The following is a 22,574-nucleotide window of genomic DNA, read 5'->3' on the forward strand; positions in this document are numbered from 1 at the left end:
TCAACAATAAAAAAACATGTATAAATGAATGTGATTACGAATATAATTTAAATGTATTAAAATTTTTAATTCACAATTTAAAATTAAAATGTAAAAAAAATTAACAAAATATAAAATAAAAATTTACAAATATAATATCTATTTAAATTGTAAAATATATTAATAAATATATTTTTCTCAACATTAATGCTAGTAAATATGAATAAATCTGCATAGATAGGGTGAACATTTAATTTGAATTAAACAAATTAAACTAGAGCGACTCGAGCAACGGAAATAGAGAAAATACTCTGTTCAATTTAGGATTAGTATTCTGTCCAATAGCTTTCGGACCCTTAACAAGTAGGAGGCACAAATGCAAACTGTTATAATTCCTACAATGTTCACTTGACACTCTGCAGTTAACAGTGTTAATAACTCATCTCTAATAACTGATTTATTTTCTCTTCATCATGATGACAGCACATAATATTAGACTAGATATTCTTCAAGACACTAGTGTTCAGCTTAAAGTGACATTTAAATACTTAACTAGGTTAATTAGGGTAACTAGGCAGGTTAGGGTAATCAGGCAAGTTATTGTATAACAGTGGTTTGTTCTGTAGACTATCAAGAAAAAAAATAGCTTAAAGGGGCTAATAATTTTGTCCCTAAAATGGTGTTTAAAAAATTAAAAACTGCTTTTATTCTAGCTGGAAAAAAAAATCAGACTTTATCCAGAAGAAAAAAATATTATCAGACATACTGTGAAAATTTCCTTGCTCTGTTAAACATAATTTGGGAAATATTTAAAAAAGAATAAAAAAAATCAAAGGGGGCTAATAATTCTGACTTCAACTGTATATATATATATATATACACACATACATATTAAACAACTACTATAAAATTGTACCAGAGCAACAACACTAAAGAAAATATTCTACTCAGTTCTGATTTCACTTTATTAGCAAACACTGTCGCCACTGTTTAATACGCCACTATCTCCAATCTTAATAAAACCCTTTATTCCTAAAAATGCTCAATAAACTGTGCAATAAACACAGATGCAAATAAATGAAGCAAAAGCAGAAAGGAGAGGAGTTTGTGTGACCGCAGGCCTTCTTCTCAAACTCCAGCAAAGTCACAGCGCAGTGTTTTATTCCCACTTTTCTTATTTCTAAAGCAGAGCGTCGGTGTCAAAATCATTCTTAACCTCAAGTTGAAGTGACAAATGTGTTTAAAGCGAAGCTGTAAAATAAATAGCTGAAATGGAGGCTTAGCGGGAGTTAAATCCTGCAGCTGAAGTGTGCGGATTACAAGCCCAGCGCATTAAACAATGTCCCTAAATATGCATTGAAATCCGCAAAGCATGAAAGCGTGTTGTCATGTGGTATTAGCATTCAGAGGTGTGTGTGTGTGTGTGTGTGTGTGTGTGTGGCAGTGTTAAATGTCAGAGACCGCAAATCCCACAAACATCTCCTGACGTCACACTGCGCTCAAACTGTCACTGAAATACGGGGAAACGCTAAAGGTTTATGCTAAAATAATCACACAATCCTACATATGGAGGATGAAGAGAGACGGGATAAAGATGCTGATAGTACCAGGAAAAAGAAAACGATATCGATGTTCAGAAGACTAGTGTGCTGTTTATTTTGTTGCATTATTTGTTTATAATTATATATTTTTGTCTCCTTTAGTTTCCTTTAACTTGCTGCAGTTTTTGTCCCTGATAGCTCTGTAAAAATAAAGAAAGAAATAAAAAAAAGAAAATAAAAAGAAAGAGAAAACAAGTCACAGTGCATTTTGAATGATTTTCAATAAAAATAAATAAATAAATAAAAAGGGTGAAAAATAAATAAATGAAAATGAAAAAGATAGGAAAAAGTTACATGCAGTTTTGGTGTTTTTCAATTAAAATAAGAGTGAAAATACAAAAAATTATACATTTAAAAAAAAATAATAATAAAAGCTAAAAAGAAACGAGAAAAAAAAATTCATATGCACTTTTGACATTTTTTAATGTAAAAAAAAAGAAAGAAAACGGATAAATAAGGAAAAAAGTCTTTAAAAGTCTTAATAAACATTAAAAATACAAAACAAAAGAGAAAATAAAAAAATAATAGGCTAAATGTCCTGCATTTTTGATATTTTCCAAAGAAAAAAAGATAACAAAATTATACAGATTCTCACAAGACTATTGTATTTATTATTTATTTATTTATTTATTTATTTATTTATTTGCCTATTTTATTTATATATACTGTGTTTGCTTTGGTTACATGTATACAGCAGTAATTGTTGCTATACACAGTGTACTCCATTTTTACAGCATTTTGACAGAAAAGCAGAAGTCAAATCTCATTGCATATACAACAGTTAAATTAAATATAAAAATATATGCAATTAAATCACATCTCAAATAAAAACGTGTATATGCAATGAGATTTGACTTCAGCTTTTCTGTCAAAATGCTTAGCAACAATATACACACATACAATCTTTAATTTTGCATGCGATTAATCATGACAGCACTAAAACAGATAACTCCTTCAATATAAACGTCACACATTTTTAAAACTGTTAAAATCTCGCCACACTAAAGGTCAAACACTAACATGTGTAAATGTTGAATAAACCGTCTGAAGTTGCAAAATACAAAATACACAACATGCCTGACAGGAAAACACAGATATCTGTGCGAATCTTCAAAGAGAACGGAGGAAATCCTTCAGACTATAGATGATGAAGGAATGAAGCGTGTCAGGATGTTTTACTCGCGTGCTCTTTCACTAATATCTAATAGATGATGTTATGAGGACGGTAATGCTATTGACAACGACTGACATCAGACAATGTCTGCAAAAGAACAAACACAACACAAATGATGGGGTGGACCATCTCAGACAGACACACACACACACACACACACACACACACGGGGAAACACAATACTGTATATATATATATTTGAGGAAAGTGAGAGTATTAACCCTGAGTGACCGACCGGACAAATGAGCCGTACTGCGCTTTATATGAACATTCATCATCTGTGTGTCAAATCCTGACAGCACACACACACACACACACACACACACACACACACATAGTTTACTTGTTTGTTTGTGTGTGTGTGTGTGTGTGTGTGTTTGTGTGTGTTTGTGTGTGTGTGTGTGTGTGTGTGTGTGTGTGTGTGTGTGTGTGTGTGTGTGTTTATGTGAATATGTGTGTGTGTGTGTTTGTGAAATCTGCAGCAATTATGGACACTTGTAAGCTCCACAATCATTTCTGATGTTATTCGTAACGTACACAGTGTGATTTAGGCAGTGAAATGACGCCCGTGGCCTTAAAATAAACAAGAAACTAAAATAATATCAATTAGAATCTAAATTATGGAGTATAAGAAGTAAAAACACAGACAATTTAGACAGAAATGCCTTTAGATACACATGGAAAAAGACAAACAAACATCTTTTTTTTAATCTGTCATTTGTCATGACTTCATGATTCTCTGATCTTATTCTCTGATCTGAATTTAGCACAAAAACAAAGAAAATGTTGCATGATTTGTGTACTTCTGATATTGTGTTGTTCTGAGTGTGCTCCAGGTGAGTGGGTTTGACAAACCACTTGCAAGATACACTCTTTCCTCTCCGTATGCACCGCACACTTTATTACAAAAAGGTTAACCAATTAATGGTTAACCAATCAGGAGCTTGCTCTTGTAGGGACGTGATTATGACGTAGCGCCAGACGTGGAAAAGGCATCAATTGCAAGTGCAAGTGATAAGCGCAGATGAGGTGGCATGAATGACGCGGTTCACGAGAATGAAGCGGCGTGGGTTGAGTATTTTGCGCGAATCGCTCGAGATGAAACATCTGAACTTCAGCGGACATTCGCGCTGTGTTTACCGATCAGCTTTCTCTTGTAGGGGTGTAATAATGACGTAGTGCCTGCTGTTGGTGTCCTGAGGGGAAATCCTCCTGCCGACACCGGTAAACAGTTCATCACACTGGGTTCAGCTCAGTCTGAAGCACCGCTGAAAGCCTCCACTGTCCAGGTTCAGATTCTGGAGAGGTTGACGAACTCACAGAGCTGCTGCATCTCTGAAAGCATCTAGTGGACTCAGACAAGGCGCTGAACAAATCTACGCTGTTTTTCAACCTTCCAAATGCTGCGTTCACACCAGACACAGAAGAAGCGTCAAGCGTGAGTGATTTACATGGTAATCAATACAAAGACTTGAATAGACATCCTGTGGCGCGATACGCGCTAATGAGGTGGCGTGAATGGCGCGGCGTGAGTTGAGCGTTTTGCACGAATCACTGGAGCTGGTAAATCTGAACTCCAGCAGACATTTGTGCGCAGTAACCAATCAATAGCTTGCTCTTGTAGGGGTGTAATTATGACGTAGCACCTGCTGCTGGTGTCCCGAGGGAAATCCTCTTGCCGAAATCACACAACAGTTCTGAACGAGTTGATGAACTCGCAGAGCTGGCTGCAACTTTAAAAGGATCTAGTGCACTCGGACACGGCGCCGAACAAATCTGCGCTGTTTTTCAGCCTTCCTAAAGCACATAAGCATAGCTGATCTCTCAATATAATCCATGTTAGCCATTTAGCAAGGAAGCTAGGGTCACCGGGCAGACAGAAGCCCTACACATGATGCGAATCTGCATGTTTTGTCAAGGGAATTTGATGCAGGAATGAAGCAAGTAAACTCAAAATGTTCACGCGTCTGTTTACATGCAAAAAGCATGCCTTACTCATACATGCGTCTGGTGTAAACAGCATTATACTACAAGATTTAGATTCTTATTGATATTATTTTAGTTTCTTGTTGATTTTAAGGTCACAGGCGGCTGTATAATCACTTCACTGCATATATCACACTGTGTACGTGACAAATAACATCAGAAATTACTGTGGGGCTTACAATTTTCTCCATTTCCACATGTATTTCCACATTTACAGCATGGGTTTGTCTTGTCTGATTACATGACACACTTAACCTCTCCCACTTCCGCTAAAACACACACACACACACACCAGCCTTATTATGTGCTTAACATTCACTATCAGCTGAATAATTTTTAATGCAACATGAAGCGGAGTAGATGGATAACTCAATTAGGAGCACACATCCATCCGTCAGGCTGAGATTGATGAGAATGTGCAGCGTTTTCAGCATCAGATCCTCCTCTTTATAGCTGAAGCATCATTAGCCATGACTCCACCGACCACGCTTTATTACCGGCTTCAGCTCTCACACACACTGTTGTTTGCATGATGAATGTGACCGCTGCTGACGCGTTCGGAGAGGAAATTAGTTGTGTGTTTTGCAGAAAAAAAAGCTCATCTCCATCTCTCACTTTACTTGCTTTTATGGAGGAACTGAGGATTAATTCATATTTCAGATGCAGGAAAACGCTGAGAGATTTATCTGTGAGGTAATATTATAGTTCTTACATTTTCTAATAAATATTCATTTAAAGTTTTTACAGTTCTGTTGTGCAGTTTTTAATTGTGTTATGGATTTTATTCATTTTAATTTAATGTTGGGAAAAATCCATCCATTCATTCATTTTCGCTTAGTTCCTTTATTAATCAGGGGTCGCCACAGCGGAATGAACCGCCAACTTATCCAACACATTTTTTACACAGTGGATGCCCTTCCAGCTGCAACCCATCACCAGGAAACACCCATACACTTCCATTCACACACACACAAACACTGTTTTTAAAATGTCTCCATTGTCTACTGTTCAGAGTGGCGATGAGGTCTTACAATGTATGAGAAGAGTCTTTTAAATCATCTTAAAGGTATTGAATTTCACTCTCTGATTCCTGTATATACCCTGAGTCAGTGTTTCTGTGTGGAGTTTGCATGTTCTCCCTGTGTTGGTGTGGGTTTCCTCCGGGTGCTCCGGTTTACCCCACAGTCCAAACACATGCGCTATAGGGGAACTGATCAACTAATTTGGCCGTAGTGTATGAGTGTGTGTGTGAGAATGTTTCCCAGTACTGGGTTGCAGCTGGAGGGGCATCCACTGTGCAAAACATATGCTGGAATAGATGATGAAGGAAACACTGTGATTGACGTTCTCCCTTTGTACGTGTCATCAGAGGGGGGAAAGCCCCGCCCACTAGTGCCCATCTCATTAGCATCTCCAGCAGGCCTGAGTGAGAAGCAGCCGTCTGTCCATTAGCCATTAGAGTGTTTGAGCTACTGAAGATCATGTCAGCATAGACTCAGAGGATTATAGATGTGGAGTTCTAGATGAACAGCGACAGGAGCGACATAGACTGACAGAAGCATGAACACACACCTGACCAGCACTCACAACACACACACTGCTGTTTCACATCTGCCACTATGCTGATGCACAGCTGTCTGTAGCTCCGCCCTCTTCTAAATAGAGCACTTCTCATTTGCATTTAAAGAGACAGTCACCAAAACGCCACAATTAGGGTCAACATTATCTGTGTGCTACTGTATTCTCAGCTCACACACACACACATCAGAGATGCATCTTGTAAAATAAAGCAGTGCAACATTAACAGTGTGTTGTGTAAATGACAGGAGTGTGTGAGTGTGAGTACAGGTGGTCACTAATTGAAGAGAGCGGCGTGATGCTGGGAGGGTCAGAGGAGAGAAACTCGCTGACCTTTTCACTATTTGACTGATCTAAACAGGAGAGATGAAGCGGTCTGACGGAGGAGAGCAGACAACACGAGCTGATCCCAGAGCAGCGCAAATGTCAAATCTAAATGTCAATTAAAAATTACAAGCAGCTCTGAGAGGAGCGTTCTGAAGGGCCTGACATTACTCTGACATGCCAAAGCCGATCTGACAAGCAGAGCGCAGACATGACAGCAGGTCCAGTCTAAACACACACACACACACTTGCACAAACACAAACAATACAGAATAAAAGTATGGGGACACATCCACATAATGCCTACATGTGTGTAGATATACACTGTAAAAAAAAAAATCTAATTTTACAGAAAATATCCTTACATTTTTAACAGTAATTTTTTGTCATTTCACATTATATTCAAAACTTAGTAAAATGACAACAAATCTCTCTAAATTAACCAATTGACTTTCATTTTAGGTACTTTATTATTAAAGACAAATTACTGACATTTGTGTTTTTACACAGGGAAATTATAGTATTATTTATACAGTATTTTTTCTGTTATTTTAAATTATATTCAAAAGTTTGTGAAAATGACAAACATTATCTGTAAATTAACGGCTTGACTGTTATTTTATGTACTATATAATTAATGACAAATTACAGCAATGTGTCTGACATATTATTCACAATGTTTTTTCCTGTTTTTTAAGTACATTTAAAATTACGTAAATTAAAGTAATAAATTGTAATTACTTGCTCTGTAAAAAAAAAAAAAACGTAAAAAAAATGGCATGTTATTAAAGGTGTTTAATCGTAATGATTTAGGGAAAATTCTTTTAAATAACATTGTTTTCTCTTGAACTTTTGAACTTTTCAGTCACTTTATTGATGATGTTTGATCATAATAATCTAGGAGAAGTCTGTATAATAACAGTGTTTCTTTATAAAACTCTTTGTGTATACCTTTATTGAACGGATTTGATCGTAATCTAGGAAAAGTCTGTAAAATAACAGTGTTTTTCTGTAAACATTTTAATGAAAATATCTGTAGATTTATTATTTTTTGCACTTTATTTCAACAAAGACATTTTACCGTAATTTTATGGTTTTTGTTTGGCAGCCAAAGCTGCCAGTCATTTGACCTTTTTTTTTTACGATTTTGTTTCTTACAGTGTATATATCTGTGACTGTTTAAAATGAACAACAATGACTAATTACAAGAACAATCATAATCCAGCTCTCGATCTTTCTTTATTGGTGAACTGCTTCAGTTGTGTGTGTGTGTGTGTGTGTGTGTGTGCGTCTGACCTGTTGCAGTAGCTCCAGAACTGCTCGTTCAGGTATGTGTTGTGACTGTGATCGTCTCCAAATGAAGCTTTACTCTCGATCCAGTGAACGATGTGGCCATCAACAGCTGAACAACACGACAACAACACACACTTTAACACTTTACACAACACAACATGCACAGCATCCTTTAAAGCTCATGTGAAGTGCTTTAAAATGTGCATGTTTGACTGATGTTTGGCATAATCTCAACTGAAACATGAAGGGTGGGCGGGGCATAGACTAGCTCCTCCCATTTAAAAAAAATCAGCCAATAGCGTTTCACTTCTCACAGCTCTGCCGGCAGAGCACCCAGAGGAAACCAACATAGGGAGAACATGCAAACTCCACACGGAAACCCCAACTGACCCAGCGTGAACTCGAACCACTGACCTGTGAGGCCACAGTGCTGACCACTAGGACCTCATGTCGCCCAAATGAAGACATTTAATTATTTATAGGTCTTTATGGTTAGTGTCACCAAGCAGCAGGTAAACACAGAGACGGTGATGAGAGAAGCAGAACTCACCGATCGGCACCTCCAGGATGATGTCCGGGGTTTTGTCGTATCCTTTGACCCGAAGCTGATTCTCATCTGTGCCAAAACACATTCAGAAGGATTGTTGGGGTGATCAGTTCTGTTTGAGCTCAGTCCTCCAGCATACACTGCAAATATGCTTTTCACACTTACTGTAGAGTTGTTGTTGTTGTTTTTACCCAAAACTCTGAAATTGAGAAGCATTTTCTAGTGCAAAATAATAAATTGTTTATAAAAAGTGAGTTTTTCCTTAAAATAAGCTAAATAATCTGCCAATGGGCTGAGTCAAATAATCTTATGTTATTAATCTTAATGTTATTTTTCTGATTTAGATGAAATTTACTTTAAAGCTTGAACCAAAGTTCATTTTGGGTAAAACTCAAATACTGAGCTATAGCAAGTCATTATTTAAAGTTGTTTCAAAGTACCATTTCTGCATTAGTGCATAGTGCAGTGATGTACAGGAAGGCTTCAGGCCATTTGTGCTGAAGTGTGGATTAAATGTGCTCATGGTGACACTACAGCTTTAAAAACAGCCGCAGACTTGACCTCGGTGAAGTGAACAGAGGAAAGACTGAAGCCTCTTCATCAGTGTAATGTTTGCTGGCGCTGCACATGCTGTGTGTGTGTGTGTGTGTGTGTGTGTGTTTCATCAGTGATATGTGTGACCTCAGCCATTGTCCTTGAGTCGTGGTCAAACAGCTGATTTCTCCATTAAATCACACTGGCTCTCTGAACACACTGTTGACATGGACTCGGCCTGAGGATCATCTCCACACATCACCTTTGATTACAATTAATGGTGTGTGTCAGCTGAAGCCCAGCTCATTTACAATCCATTTATCAGGCCTTGCAATGCTTTTTTACATGGACTTATTGTCTCGTTTCTAGTCCAAATATCTACTATATACTTCTTATTTTACTTCAAAGTTGTAACATGCCATACCATTGTTTTTGCTTTGGACCTTGTTCCTTGAATTGAAGGGTTTAACAAAAACCACAATTAAATAAAGAATAAAGTAAAGAACAGCATTGTTTATTTGCAGTGTGGTGCCCCGTGAGCCCAAACGCCTGCAGTAGGGTCAGACGCTCTCATTCACACCTGAACCGCACGCCGCTGACCGGACAAACACTACTGTAGATGCATGAAATCTGCAGATGAGCAATGCACACTGGGAGGATCATCCAGATAGACTTCTGTCAGGACACGTCTTATTAATAATGCACTGCTGTACTTCTTCAACATCCTAACAAAATGTCAAAACCTCCAGTCATAAAAAAGTAATAAACTAAAAGACAGAAGGCAAACTGAGCTGAGGTGAGAAAGAAGAGCGATTACGCCAAAAAGGATATCAAGTCTTGCCACAGAGTAACAGGCGAAAGTGTATATATATAAAAAGATTTAAGGTCAAACGTATTATTTATGCGCATAAATATTTATTAAGCTTTTATTTATATGTTTTCATTTGTTTATATGAACATGCCAATCTAAACAAATAAAATAAAACAAAAAAATACACATGCACGCACACACACACACACACACACACACACACACACACACACACACACACACACAAATGGACATTTAGATAAGTTATTGTAATGTACTGCAGATACACACAACAACATAGCTACACCAGTTATTAATCTACCACAGCAGTACATCTGTCTCTAACCCATAACATTAAACCCGTGTCTATGCTTAACCGACCTTAAAACTTAACCATACCCATAAACCTGTAATGAACCTACCTATAAAGCTTACCCATACCATTAATCCCATCACCAAACCTTACACTTACACAAACCTTTAAACCATTCTCTAACCTTAGCAAAACAAAAACGTAACCTTACCAATAAACCTGCCATTAACCCATCCTAAGACTTATCCATACTATCAAACCAATCCCTGACTCACCCTTATCCTGTCCCTTAATCTTAACTGACATTTAAACTTACCCATGCCATTAAACCCATCCTTGATCCCAACTGACCCTTCAATTTACCCATACTATTAAACCAATCCATAACCACAACTGACCTTTAAACTTACCCATACCATTAAACCAGTCTTTAACTGACTCTTAAACTTACCCATACCATTAAACCAGTCTCTAGCTGACTCTAAAACTCACCCATACCATTAAACCAGTCTCTAGCTGACTCTTAAACTTACCCACACCATTAAACCAGTCTCTAGCTGACTCTTAAGCTTACCCATACCATTAAACCAGTCTCTAGCTGACTCTTAAACTTACCCATACCATTAAACCAGTCTCTAACTGACTCTTAAACTTACCCATACCATTAAACCAGTCTCTAACTGACTCTTAAACTTACCCATACCATTAAACCAGTCTCTAGCTGACTCTTAAACTTACCCATACCATTAAACCAGTCTCTAACTGACTCTTAAACTTACCCATACCATTAAACCAGTCTCTAGCTGACTCTTAAACTTACCCATACCATTAAACCAGTCTCTAGCTGACTCTTAAACTTACCCATACCATTAAACCAGTCTCTAGCTGACTCTTAAACTTACCCATACCATTAAACCAGTCTCTAACTGACTCTTAAACTTACCCATACCATTAAACCAGTCTCTAACTGACTCTTAAACTCACCCATACCATTAAACCAGTCTTTAACTGACTCTTAAACTTACCCATACCATTAAACCAGTCTCTAACTGACTCTTAAACTTACCCATACCATTAAACCAGTCTCTAGCTGACTCTTAAACTCACCCATACCATTAAACCAGTCTCTAACTGACTCTTAAACTTACCCATACCATTAAACCAGTCTCTAGCTGACTCTTAAACTTACCCATACCATTAAACCAGTCTCTAGCTGACTCTTAAACTTACCCATACCATTAAACCAGTCTCTAGCTGACTCTTAAACTTACCCATACCATTAAACCAGTCTCTAGCTGACTCTTAAACTTACCCACACCATTAAACCAGTCTCTAGCTGACTCTTAAACTTACCCATACCATTAAACCAGTCTCTAACTGACTCCTTAACTTACAGTATCCATACCATTAAACTATTCTCTAACCCATAAACATAACTGATGCTTTAACTTACACATACTGGTGAACCTGTCCCTACCCTTACCAAAAAACAACAATCAACCAACAAACAAACAAACAAACAAACAAACAAACAAACAAACAAACAAACAAACAAACAAACGGGCATATGTGGATTGAATTGTAACCTATATTAAACTCAACAGAAGCTAGTTAGTTTGAGACTGCAGCTTGTGTAGTTATTAACTTGATCAATATAGAGATCCATATGTATGGCCTGTCTCGCAGCTGTGGAAAGGGTCAAATGATGTAATGTCCTGTGTTGAAGCAGCAGCAGGAGACTCACCTAAAAACGACAGGTTTCTCTCTCTGAGTTTGTCTCTCAGAGTGTCTTCATGTTCCAGACCGATGGCACTGGGGGAATGTGGTTAAGGACAAACGTCACAAATCTGCTCATTTATGTCAGTCACAAACTCTCGCGTTCACTGCTCTCGCTTCTCGGGGGAACTGAGGTGCAAATTAAAAGTGGGATGGTCAACTTTCCCAAGTCCACTTCTAAATGCTCCCTGCCAGGAGACACCCGGACAGCTGAGAAAGGTTGCTATGGCAACAGCAAAAGAATGAGCTTGTAGTAATATCAGAATGAGTGTAGTTGAGTGTTTGCAGGGGTGTTGTTAGGTTGTAGGTAGAGCTCTGAGTGTTTGCGGTGTTGTTGTTAGGTGGTAGTTAGAGCTCTGAGTGTTTGTAGCGATGTTGTTAGGTGGTAGTTAGAGCTCTGAGTGTTTGTGGTGTTGTTGTTCGGAGGTAGTTAGAGCTCTGAGTGTTTGCGGTGTTGTTGTTAGGTGGTAGTTAGAGCTCTGAGTGTTTGTAGCGATGTTGTTAGGTGGTAGTTAGAGCTCTGAGTGTTTGCGGTGTTGTTGTTAGGTGGTAGTTAGAGCTCTGAGTGTTTGCGGTGTTGTTGTTAGGTGGTAGTTAGAGCTCTGAGTGTTTGTAGCGATGTTGTTAGGTGGTAGTTAGAGCTCTGAGTGTTTGTGGTGTTGTTGTTCGGAGGTAGTTAGAGCTCTGAGTGTTTGCAAGGGTGTTGTTAGGTGGTAGTTAGAGCTCTGAGTGTTTGTAGGGGTGTTGTTTGGGGTAGTTAGAGCTCTGAGTGCTTGCAGTGTTGTTGTTAGGTGGTAGTTAGAGCTCTGAGTGTTTGTGGTGTTGTTGTTAGGTTGTAGGTAGAGCTCTGAGTGTTTGCAGGGGTGTTGTTAGGTGGTAGTTAGAGCTCTGAGTGTTTGTGGTGTTGTTGTTAGGTTGTAGGTAGAGCTCTGAGTGTTAGCGGGGGTGTTGTTAGGTGGTAGTTAGAGCTCTGAGTGTTTGCGGTGTTGTTGTTAGGTTGTAGGTAGAGCTCTGAGTGTTTGCAGGGGTGATGTTAGGTGGTAGTTAGAGCTCTGAGTGTTTGTGGTGATGTTGTTAGGTGGTAGTTAGAGCTCTGAGTGTTTGCGGTGTTGTTGTTAGGTTGTAGGTAGAGCTCTGAGTGTTTGCGGTGTTGTTGTTAGGTGGTAGTTAGAGCTCTGAGTGTTTGCGGTGTTGTTGTTAGGTGGTAGTTAGAGCTCTGAGTGTTTGTGGTGTTGTTGTTAGGTTGTAGTTAGAGCTCTGAGTGTTTGTGGTGTTGTTGTTAGGTTGTAGTTAGAGCTCTGAGTGTTTGCGGTGTTGTTGTTAGGTGGTAGTTAGAGCTCTGAGTGTTTGCGGTGTTGTTGTTAGGTGGTAGTTAGAGCTCTGAGTGTTTGTGGTGTTGTTGTTAGGTTGTAGGTAGAGCTCTGAGTGTTTGTGGTGTTGTTGTTAGGTGGTAGTTAGAGCTCTGAGTGTTTGTGGTGTTGTTGTTAGGTGGTAGTTAGAGCTCTCAGTGTTTGTGGTGTTGTTGTTAGGTGGTAGTTAGAGCTCTCAGTGTTTGTGGTGTTGTTGTTAGGTGGTAGTTAGAGCTCTCAGTGTTTGTGGTGTTGATAGGTGGTAGTTTGAGCATTTCCATCAAGTACAACAGTATAACAGCATACAAAACACATGCAGCCAAACCATCACAATGATAGAATGAGCGTGTGTGTCAGAAATGCATATTGTAGACTGTGTTTGTGTCTTGATGGGCGTCTGTGGATGATGTGTCAGTCACGGGGCGTTTCTGTGGGCGATATGATGAACCCGGACAGATGCAGAGAGTAAATGAATGCTGACGCGTGAAAAGAGATGGAGAGAGAGGGTGGAGGGATGGGGATGAGTGACCACAGACAGAGAAACACCGTGACCCTTCACCCAACACACACACACACACACACACACAGATGAGTCTGAGACACACACACACACACACACACACACACACACACACACACACACACACACAAGATCAAAAAATTCAGTGTGTGTGTGTGTGTGTGTAAAAATGTAACAAAAAACATTGGATAATATCTGATATAAGCATTTCACAAAACAATGACACCACATCAAATATCAATCGCCCTCAGTGTTTAAACATATATTTTTTAAAACACGACAACAATTTAGAGTTTAAATCTTTTAAAATATAATTGTGTGCATTTGAGGAAAAATCACACACAATCACAGGCGCGCACACACAAACACACACACACACACACACACACAAACGAACAAACACAGACAGTGAGGGCTTCTAGCTGTGAAACACTGTATGATGCAGACTGTGAACAAAGAGCTGCACACACACACATACATATACACACACACACACACACACACACACACACACACTTTTATGTCAGGTGAATCTCAGCCCTGCGAATGGCTCCTCGTCAATTTCGGGCTTAAAGTTTTATGGGAAGGATACTGTTTGATGCAGTCGACCAGCGGTCCATAACAGCAGTCATTTACTGTGCACTGAAAAGAGGGAAAAATATTACAGTCAGGAGGACACAAGCCCCTCGCCATCCATTATCAACACCCATCATGCACTGGTGCGCCAGCACACATCACCTACACGCCTATTATTCAGACTGAACAACATCTCTGAGCACTAATTAAAGAGGTTAGCAGATTACATCTTTAACTGTACAGATTTGTGTGTGTTGACTCGGATTTGTGAATTATTGTTTTTTGTCTCAAAAGTAACGTTATTATTAATAAGCTGCTGACCTGTGATTTTACTCACTGTAAAAAAAATCCTAATTATATTTTTTCTTCTTTTTTTATGATTTGTTAAACTGAGTCAACCTTTTTAAAAAAGACAATGATTAATAAAAAAAATAATAATAAAAAAATAAAATTAAGTTCTTTTATCATTAATCATAGTTAAATATTTGGTGACACAGATGTATTTTTTTTTATAAATAAAATTAAATATAATTTTATTAAATACAATTTTGAAGTTAATCCTTTATCATTGATCATAATATAATTTTAATAAACATAATTAAATAAAGTTCCTTTATGATTAATCATAATTAAATATGTGACAATACAGATGTTTTTTTATAAATAAAATTGAATTAAAATTTTTTTAAAAAATTCTTTATGATTATTCCTTAATAAATATTTAGAAATACATATGTATTTTTTATAGAAAAAAATAAAATAAAATAGTTATTTTATGAATATTCCTTATTATTTACAATATATATATATATATATATATATATATATATATATATATATATATTAAATAATATATAAATATATTCCTTATTAAGTATTTGAATATATATATATATATATATATATATATATATATATATATATATATATATATATATATATATATATATATATATATATATATATATTATTTCACTCATCCTCATGTCATTTCTTTTGTGTGTATCAAATTAATTAGTGTATCATTTTTGTGTGTATCAAATTAAACATTCAATGATTTTGCAAATCAAACTATTTTAATGACAATAGACTTTTGTTTAATTAATTAATTTCATAACGCAGTGATCCATTCTTCTGTAATTTTTCCGAAATGGCACTGTTATGAATGTAGTTTAAGGCGTTTGGTCCAAGCCTGACTCCACTAGGCTGTAAAAACAGCAACATAAACATTCTGCTAAACATCTCCTGCTGAGGAATGAATCAAATAGAGAAATAAAGCATGTGTGTGTTGATCATACCTGCTCGATGTGTTTGGCTAACACCAGATCTGGAATTAAATACGGCTCACGCAGCATGTTGTTGAGGACTTGTCTGGAAGCTGCGGACGGAGACAGAAAATAATCCTGACTGACTTCTTGGACTCACCACCACTTTATATTTGGACAGAATTAGACATGCCACCTCTGGGAACTCTGCAAAATGTGATAAAATGTGGGATCCAGTCTTATTTATCCTAACAAGCGCAACACAAATGCTAAAAATGTTTTATTTATGAAGATTTGTACAGTTTTTATTAGTTTTTCATTTTATAGGTCATATACACACTCACCGGCCATTTTATTAGGTACACCTGTCTAACTGCCCTTGAATGCAAATGTCTAATCAGCCAATCACATGGCAGCAGCTCAGTGCATTTAGACATGTAGACATGGTCAAGACGATGGTTGTTGCTGCCAGACGGGCTGCTCTGAGTATTTCAGAAACTGCTGATATACTGGGATTTTCACGCATGACCATCTCTAGGCTTTACAGAGAATGCTCCGACAAAGAGGAAATATCCAGTTAGCGGCAGTTCTGTGGGCGCAAATGCCTTGTTGATGAGGCCAGAGGTCAGAGGAGAATGGCCAGACTGGTTCCAGCTGATAGAAAGGCAACAGTAACTCAAATAAGCACTCGTTACAACCGAGCTCTGCAGAAGAGCATCTCTGAACACACAACACCGCCAACCTTGAGGCGGATGGGCTACAGCAGCAGAAGAGCACACCGGGTGCCGCTCCTGTCAGCTAAGAACAGGAAACTGAGGCTACAATTCACACAGACTCACCAAAACTGGACAATAGAAGATTGGAGAAACGTTGCTGCTCTGATGAGTCTCCATTTCTGCCGACACATTCGGATGCTCGGCTCAGACAACATGAAAGCATGGATCATCCTGCCTTGTATCAGCGGTTCAGGCTGGTGGTGGTGTAATGGTGTGGGGGAGATTTTCTTTGGGTCCATTAGTACCAATTGAGCATCAACGCCACAGCCTACCTGAGTATTGCTGCTGACCATGTCCATCCCTTTATGAGCACAGTGTCTCCATCTTCTGATGGCTGATGGCAAAAGGGGTCCAACACGGCACTAGTCAGGTGTACCTAATAAAGTGGCCGGTGAGTGTGTCACCATTATCCCTTGTTTGATGCTTTATTTGACTTTTTTATATAACATTATTTTGCTTGTTTAAATGGAAAAACTCACCCTAATTTGACTCAATATTTCTGAACACAGGACATGTTTTTGTTCGTCTAGTAAATGCTTCATGATTTAAGAATCTTTAGATATTTGGGCTAGACGCAAGACAAAAGCGAAGTATTGCTTGGTTTTTGTCTTGGAAACTAAAAGAATCATTATTTTGCAGTGAATCCGCTATGAATCTATAGCAGGTTTGCGTGTGGATGAATATTCTGCATTATTAACTCCATCCGTGCTGTGCTAACATTATAAATCATCTCACAAGCCCTTGGATTGATTCTCTATTACTGCAACACACAATCACACTCATATTTAATGGATTGAATCATTGTGTGTCGTTCTAATGATATATCCATACGCCAAACACCAGCCATGATGCAGAATGGGAAATGCGAGGCCGTGTTCAGCTCAAATATACAGTGATGTTGAATACATGATCGATCGTCTCTTTAGGGGTCGATAATCCTGTTGCACTTATTCCTTCAAGTCAATCTGGAGCATAACTACAAGAAACACAACTACATTGCTTTGGTTAATAATAACTCAATACATTTACAGTTGAAGTTACTGACTGTTTGTCTCCATCTAGTGTCTGAATAATGTGCAGGTTAGTGTATACTCCATCAGCTGTTTCTGACTGTCTCCATCTAGTGTCTGAATAATGCGCAGGTTAGTGTATACTCCATCAGCTGTTTAAGACTGTCTCCATCTAGTGTCTGAATAATGCGCAGGTTAGTGTATACTCCATCAGCTGTTTCTGTCTGTCTCCATCTAGTGTCTGAATAATGTGCAGGTTAGTGTATACTCCATCAGCTGTTTCTGACTGTCTCCATCTAGTGTCTGAATAATGTGCAGGTTAGTGTATACTCCATCAGCTGTTTCTGTCTGTCTCCATCTAGTGTCTGAATAATGCGCAGGTTAGTGTATACTCCATCAGCTGTTTCTGTCTCCATCTAGTGTCTGAATAATGTGCAGGTTAGTGTATACTCCATCAGCTGTTTCTGTCTCCATCTAGTGTCTGAATAATGCACAGGTTAGTGTATACTCCATCAGCTGTTTCTGTCTCCATCTAGTGTCTGAATAATGCGCAGGTTAGTGTATACTCCATCAGCTGTTTCTGACTGTCTCCATCTAGTGTCTGAATAATGCACAGGTTAGTGTATACTCCATCAGCTGTTTCTGACTGTTTGTCTCCATCTAGTGTCTGAATAATGCGCAGGTTAGTGTATACTCCATCAGCTGTTTCTGTCTGTCTCCATCTAGTGTCTGAATAATGTGCAGGTTAGTGTATACTCCATCAGCTGTTTCTGTCTCCATCTAGTGTCTGAATAATGCACAGGTTAGTGTATACTCCATCAGCTGTTTCTGTCTGTCTCCATCTAGTGTCTGAATAATGTGCAGGTTAGTGTATACTCCATCAGCTGTTTCTGACTGTTTGTCTCCATCTAGTGTCTGAATAATGCGCAGGTTAGTGTATACTCCATCAGCTGTTTCTGTCTCCATCTAGTGTCTGAATAATGCACAGGTTAGTGTATACTCCATCAGCTGTTTCTGACTGTCTGTCTCCATCTAGTGTCTGAATAATGCACAGGTTAGTGTATACTCCATCAGCTGTTTCTGTCTGTCTCCATCTAGTGTCTGAATAATGTGCAGGTTAGTGTATACTCCATCAGCTGTTTCTGACTGTTTGTCTCCATCTAGTGTCTGAATAATGTGCAGGTTAGTGTATACTCCATCAGCTGTTTCTGACTGTTTGTCTCCATCTAGTGTCTGAATAATGCGCAGGTTAGTGTATACTCCATCAGCTGTTTCTGTCTGTCTCCATCTAGTGTCTGAATAATGCGCAGGTTAGTGTATACTCCATCAGCTGTTTCTGACTGTCTCCATCTAGTGTCTGAATAATGCGCAGGTTAGTGTATACTCCATCAGCTGTTTCTGACTGTCTCCATCTAGTGTCTGAATAATGCGCAGGTTAGTGTATACTCCATCAGCTGTTTCTGTCTGTCTCCATCTAGTGTCTGAATAATGCGCAGGTTAGTGTATACTCCAACAGCTGTTTCTGACTGTCTGTCTCCATCTAGTGTCTGAATAATGCACAGGTTAGTGTATACTCCATCAGCTGTTTCTGACTGTCTGTCTCCATCTAGTGTCTGAATAATGCGCAGGTTAGTGTATACTCCATCAGCTGTTTCTGTCTCCATCTAGTGTCTGAATAATGTGCAGGTTAGTGTATACTCCATCAGCTGTTTCTGACTGTCTGTCTCCATCTAGTGTCTGAATAATGCACAGGTTAGTGTATACTCCATCAGCTGTTTCTGACTGTCTGTCTCCATCTAGTGTCTGAATAATGCGCAGGTTAGTGTATACTCCATCAGCTGTTTCTGACTGTCTGTCTCCATCTAGTGTCTGAATAATGCGCAGGTTAGTGTATACTCCATCAGCTGTTTCTGTCTGTCTCCATCTAGTGTCTGAATAATGCACAGGTTAGTGTATACTCCATCAGCTGTTTCTGACTGTCTGTCTCCATCTAGTGTCTGAATAATGCACAGGTTAGTGTATACTCCATCAGCTGTTTCTGTCTCCATCTAGTGTCTGAATAATGCGCAGGTTAGTGTATACTCCATCAGCTGTTTCTGACTGTCTGTCTCCATCTAGTGTCTGAATAATGCGCAGGTTAGTGTATACTCCATCAGCTGTTTCTGTCTGTCTCCATCTAGTGTCTGAATAATGTGCAGGTTAGTGTATACTCCATCAGCTGTTTCTGACTGTCTGTCTCCATCTAGTGTCTGAATAATGCACAGGTTAGTGTATACTCCATCAGCTGTTTCTGACTGTCTCCATCTAGTGTCTGAATAATGCGCAGGTTAGTGTATACTCCATCAGCTGTTTCTGACTGTCTGTCTCCATCTAGTGTCTGAATAATGCGCAGGTTAGTGTATACTCCATCAGCTGTTTCTGTCTCCATCTAGTGTCTGAATAATGTGCAGGTTAGTGTATACTCCATCAGCTGTTTCTGTCTGTCTCCATCTAGTGTCTGAATAATGCGCAGGTTAGTGTATACTCCATCAGCTGTTTCTGTCTGTCTCCATCTAGTGTCTGAATAATGCACAGGTTAGTGTATACTCCATCAGCTGTTTCTGACTGTCTGTCTCCATCTAGTGTCTGAATAATGCGCAGGTTAGTGTATACTCCATCAGCTGTTTCTGTCTGTCTCCATCTGGTGTCTGAATAATGTGCAGGTTAGTGTATACTCCATCAGCTGTTTCTGTCTGTCTCCATCTAGTGTCTGAATAATGTGCAGGTTAGTGTATACTCCATCAGCTGTTTCTGTCTGTCTCCATCTAGTGTCTGAATAATGTGCAGGTTAGTGTATACTCCATCAGCTGTTTCTGTCTCCATCTAGTGTCTGAATAATGCACAGGTTAGTGTATACTCCATCAGCTGTTTCTGTCTCCATCTAGTGTCTGAATAATGCACAGGTTAGTGTATACTCCATCAGCTGTTTCTGACTGTCTGTCTCCATCTAGTGTCTGAATAATGCGCAGGTTAGTGTATACTCCATCAGCTGTTTCTGTCTGTCTCCATCTGGTGTCTGAATAATGCACAGGTTAGTGTATACTCCATCAGCTGTTTCTGTCTCCATCTAGTGTCTGAATAATGCACAGGTTAGTGTATACTCCATCAGCTGTTTCTGTCTGTCTCCATCTAGTGTCTGAATAATGTGCAGGTTAGTGTATACTCCATCAGCTGTTTAATTAAAGATTTGACTCTTTATAAAAAGCACAGGATCAGATGCAAAATGTAGTCTTATTAATAGTATTGTGCATGACTGAGATGTGGTTTTTGCTCAATAGTGTCTTCAGCACTACAGACGTTTCTATGATATTGAGTACAGGGCAGGATGTGTTTGCACCTTGAGCTGTCGTGACGTTACAATTCTTATTACACACTCCTGTCTTCAGCACACACACACACACACACACACACACACAGGTCTCTCTACACAGCACACAAATGCTAGCTGCTCTTTCTGGTTCTGAAGGAGGACGAGAAGAAGCGAGAGAACAAAGCGGCGTCAGCACTCCTCTGCACCGGCGGCGCCTTGTTTTTCAGCTCATTTTTCTCCAAGATTGCTACCTTCACACGCAGATCCATACGGCGCTCGGCTCGGCGATGAAGAGAGCTATATTTCCCCTTGAGTTAGGACACCTCATGACAAATGATAATGGATAATCAATAAAGCGGGAAATATGAGGCCGCAAACTTTATGAAGCCGGGAGACGTATTACTCCCCAACAACACTCGTTTCCCTTAACAAAGTCACTCCGGCCGCTGCGCCTAATAATCTGAGGGAAAATCAAAGAAGCCGCAACCACATCAGCAATATTGGCAACTTATTCCGCTTTAATGGCATTTTGATTGATTTTTTCTCCTTCTTAATGGTACTTTTATAGATTTGATGCTGGTCCTGCAAAACAGCAGTGTGTAATAGAGCTCCCCGAAGGCTAGCAGCCGCCATTAAAGGCCTTGTCTTACCAGGACTCGTAATTGGAGGTTGACCACCATCGCATTTCACACATCACACAACACCACCTGCTTCAAACACACACACACACACACACACCAATGACCGTCCGTTCGGTTTTTCTGAGCGATGGGGTTAGGGAGAATCGTAAAAACCTGCGTGACCTTGCGGCTGACATTGTGCGGTTTCATCCAGAGCACTGACCTGATGAAAATGGAGGCCGGAGAGATCATAAATCAGGCTGTTTTTAAAATGAGTTTACTCTAACGCTCATTCATCACGGGCTGTAATGCCATTTGCAGCGGCCAGATCTGCAGCGCGCGAAAGCGCCGCAGTAAATAACAACAGAGCCCAGAAGAAGCGTGCATTTATTAAAGACGCCGCTGTAAACACACACACTATTTAATGTAATTGTCTCGCGTCGACATAAATTCCGACCGAGGCTGAGTCCTTATCTGAGAAGACGCGCTCCGTCGGGAGATGTTCGGGAGCTGTTTACCTAAAAACACAGCCACCTTTAACAACCTCTGATGAGATGATGAATGAGGCGGCGGGGAAGAGAAAAAAAAGAGGCAGGATGAGGAAACCATTACCAGACCCACAGCTACACCGAGAGACATCGCTACTGCTTTTGACGCAATTCCAAAGGGTGTGGTTTTGCTTTAAAAGCTGTATTTCTGAGGGAACTAGCACGCTGTGGAAACATTTGGATTCAAAATGAAGATGTTGTGAAACAACAGCGTGGTTAAAGGATTAAAAGGAATGCCCTGTGCTGATAATAAAATGCTCTTCTGTCTTGTTTCTAGTCCAAAGATCTACAAATTCCTAAAATCAAGACGCATTTTCTAGACAGGTGAAACATATAGTGTTGTTTTTAGAAATGATGAGTCAAAATTTATTGAGTTTTTCCTCAAAACAAGCTGAATAATCTAGTTTATTTTGCTGAATCCATTGGCAGATTATTTTTGTCTTGCATTTTGTCTTAAAAATTCACTTAACCTCTGAAATTATTATTATTATTATTATTTATTAAATTATTCTTATTTATTATATTTATTATTTCTGAAAAAAAAAACTTTACATGTTGTGCTTGTCTAGAAAATGCTTTTTAAATGAAAAATCTTTAGATATTTGGACTAGAAACGACACAAAAACTCTATTGTTTTAACCTAAC

The 22,574-nt window shown here is 38.9% G+C and overlaps 1 protein-coding gene across 1 annotated transcript in view; it reads right to left on the reverse strand.

Annotated features, from left to right (window-relative positions):
• Positions 1-3,050: 3,050 nt before the first annotated feature.
• The window catches only part of cdin1 (CDAN1 interacting nuclease 1), a gene marked incomplete at its 3' end in the record, with an annotated part of 63,074 nt that continues 43,550 nt past the window's right edge, over positions 3,051-22,574 (reverse strand). Inside the window, 6 exon segments of the mRNA NM_001076722.2 lie at positions 3,051-3,089; positions 7,941-8,044; positions 8,486-8,551; positions 11,885-11,952; positions 14,378-14,427; positions 15,660-15,739. Of these exon segments, the coding sequence (NP_001070190.2) occupies positions 7,941-8,044; positions 8,486-8,551; positions 11,885-11,952; positions 14,378-14,427; positions 15,660-15,739 (368 nt within the window).

This window comes from Danio rerio, chromosome 17 (genome assembly GCF_052040795.2).
Source record: "Danio rerio strain M-AB ecotype USA chromosome 17, GRCz13ab, whole genome shotgun sequence".
Taxonomy (NCBI): domain Eukaryota; kingdom Metazoa; phylum Chordata; class Actinopteri; order Cypriniformes; family Danionidae; genus Danio; species Danio rerio.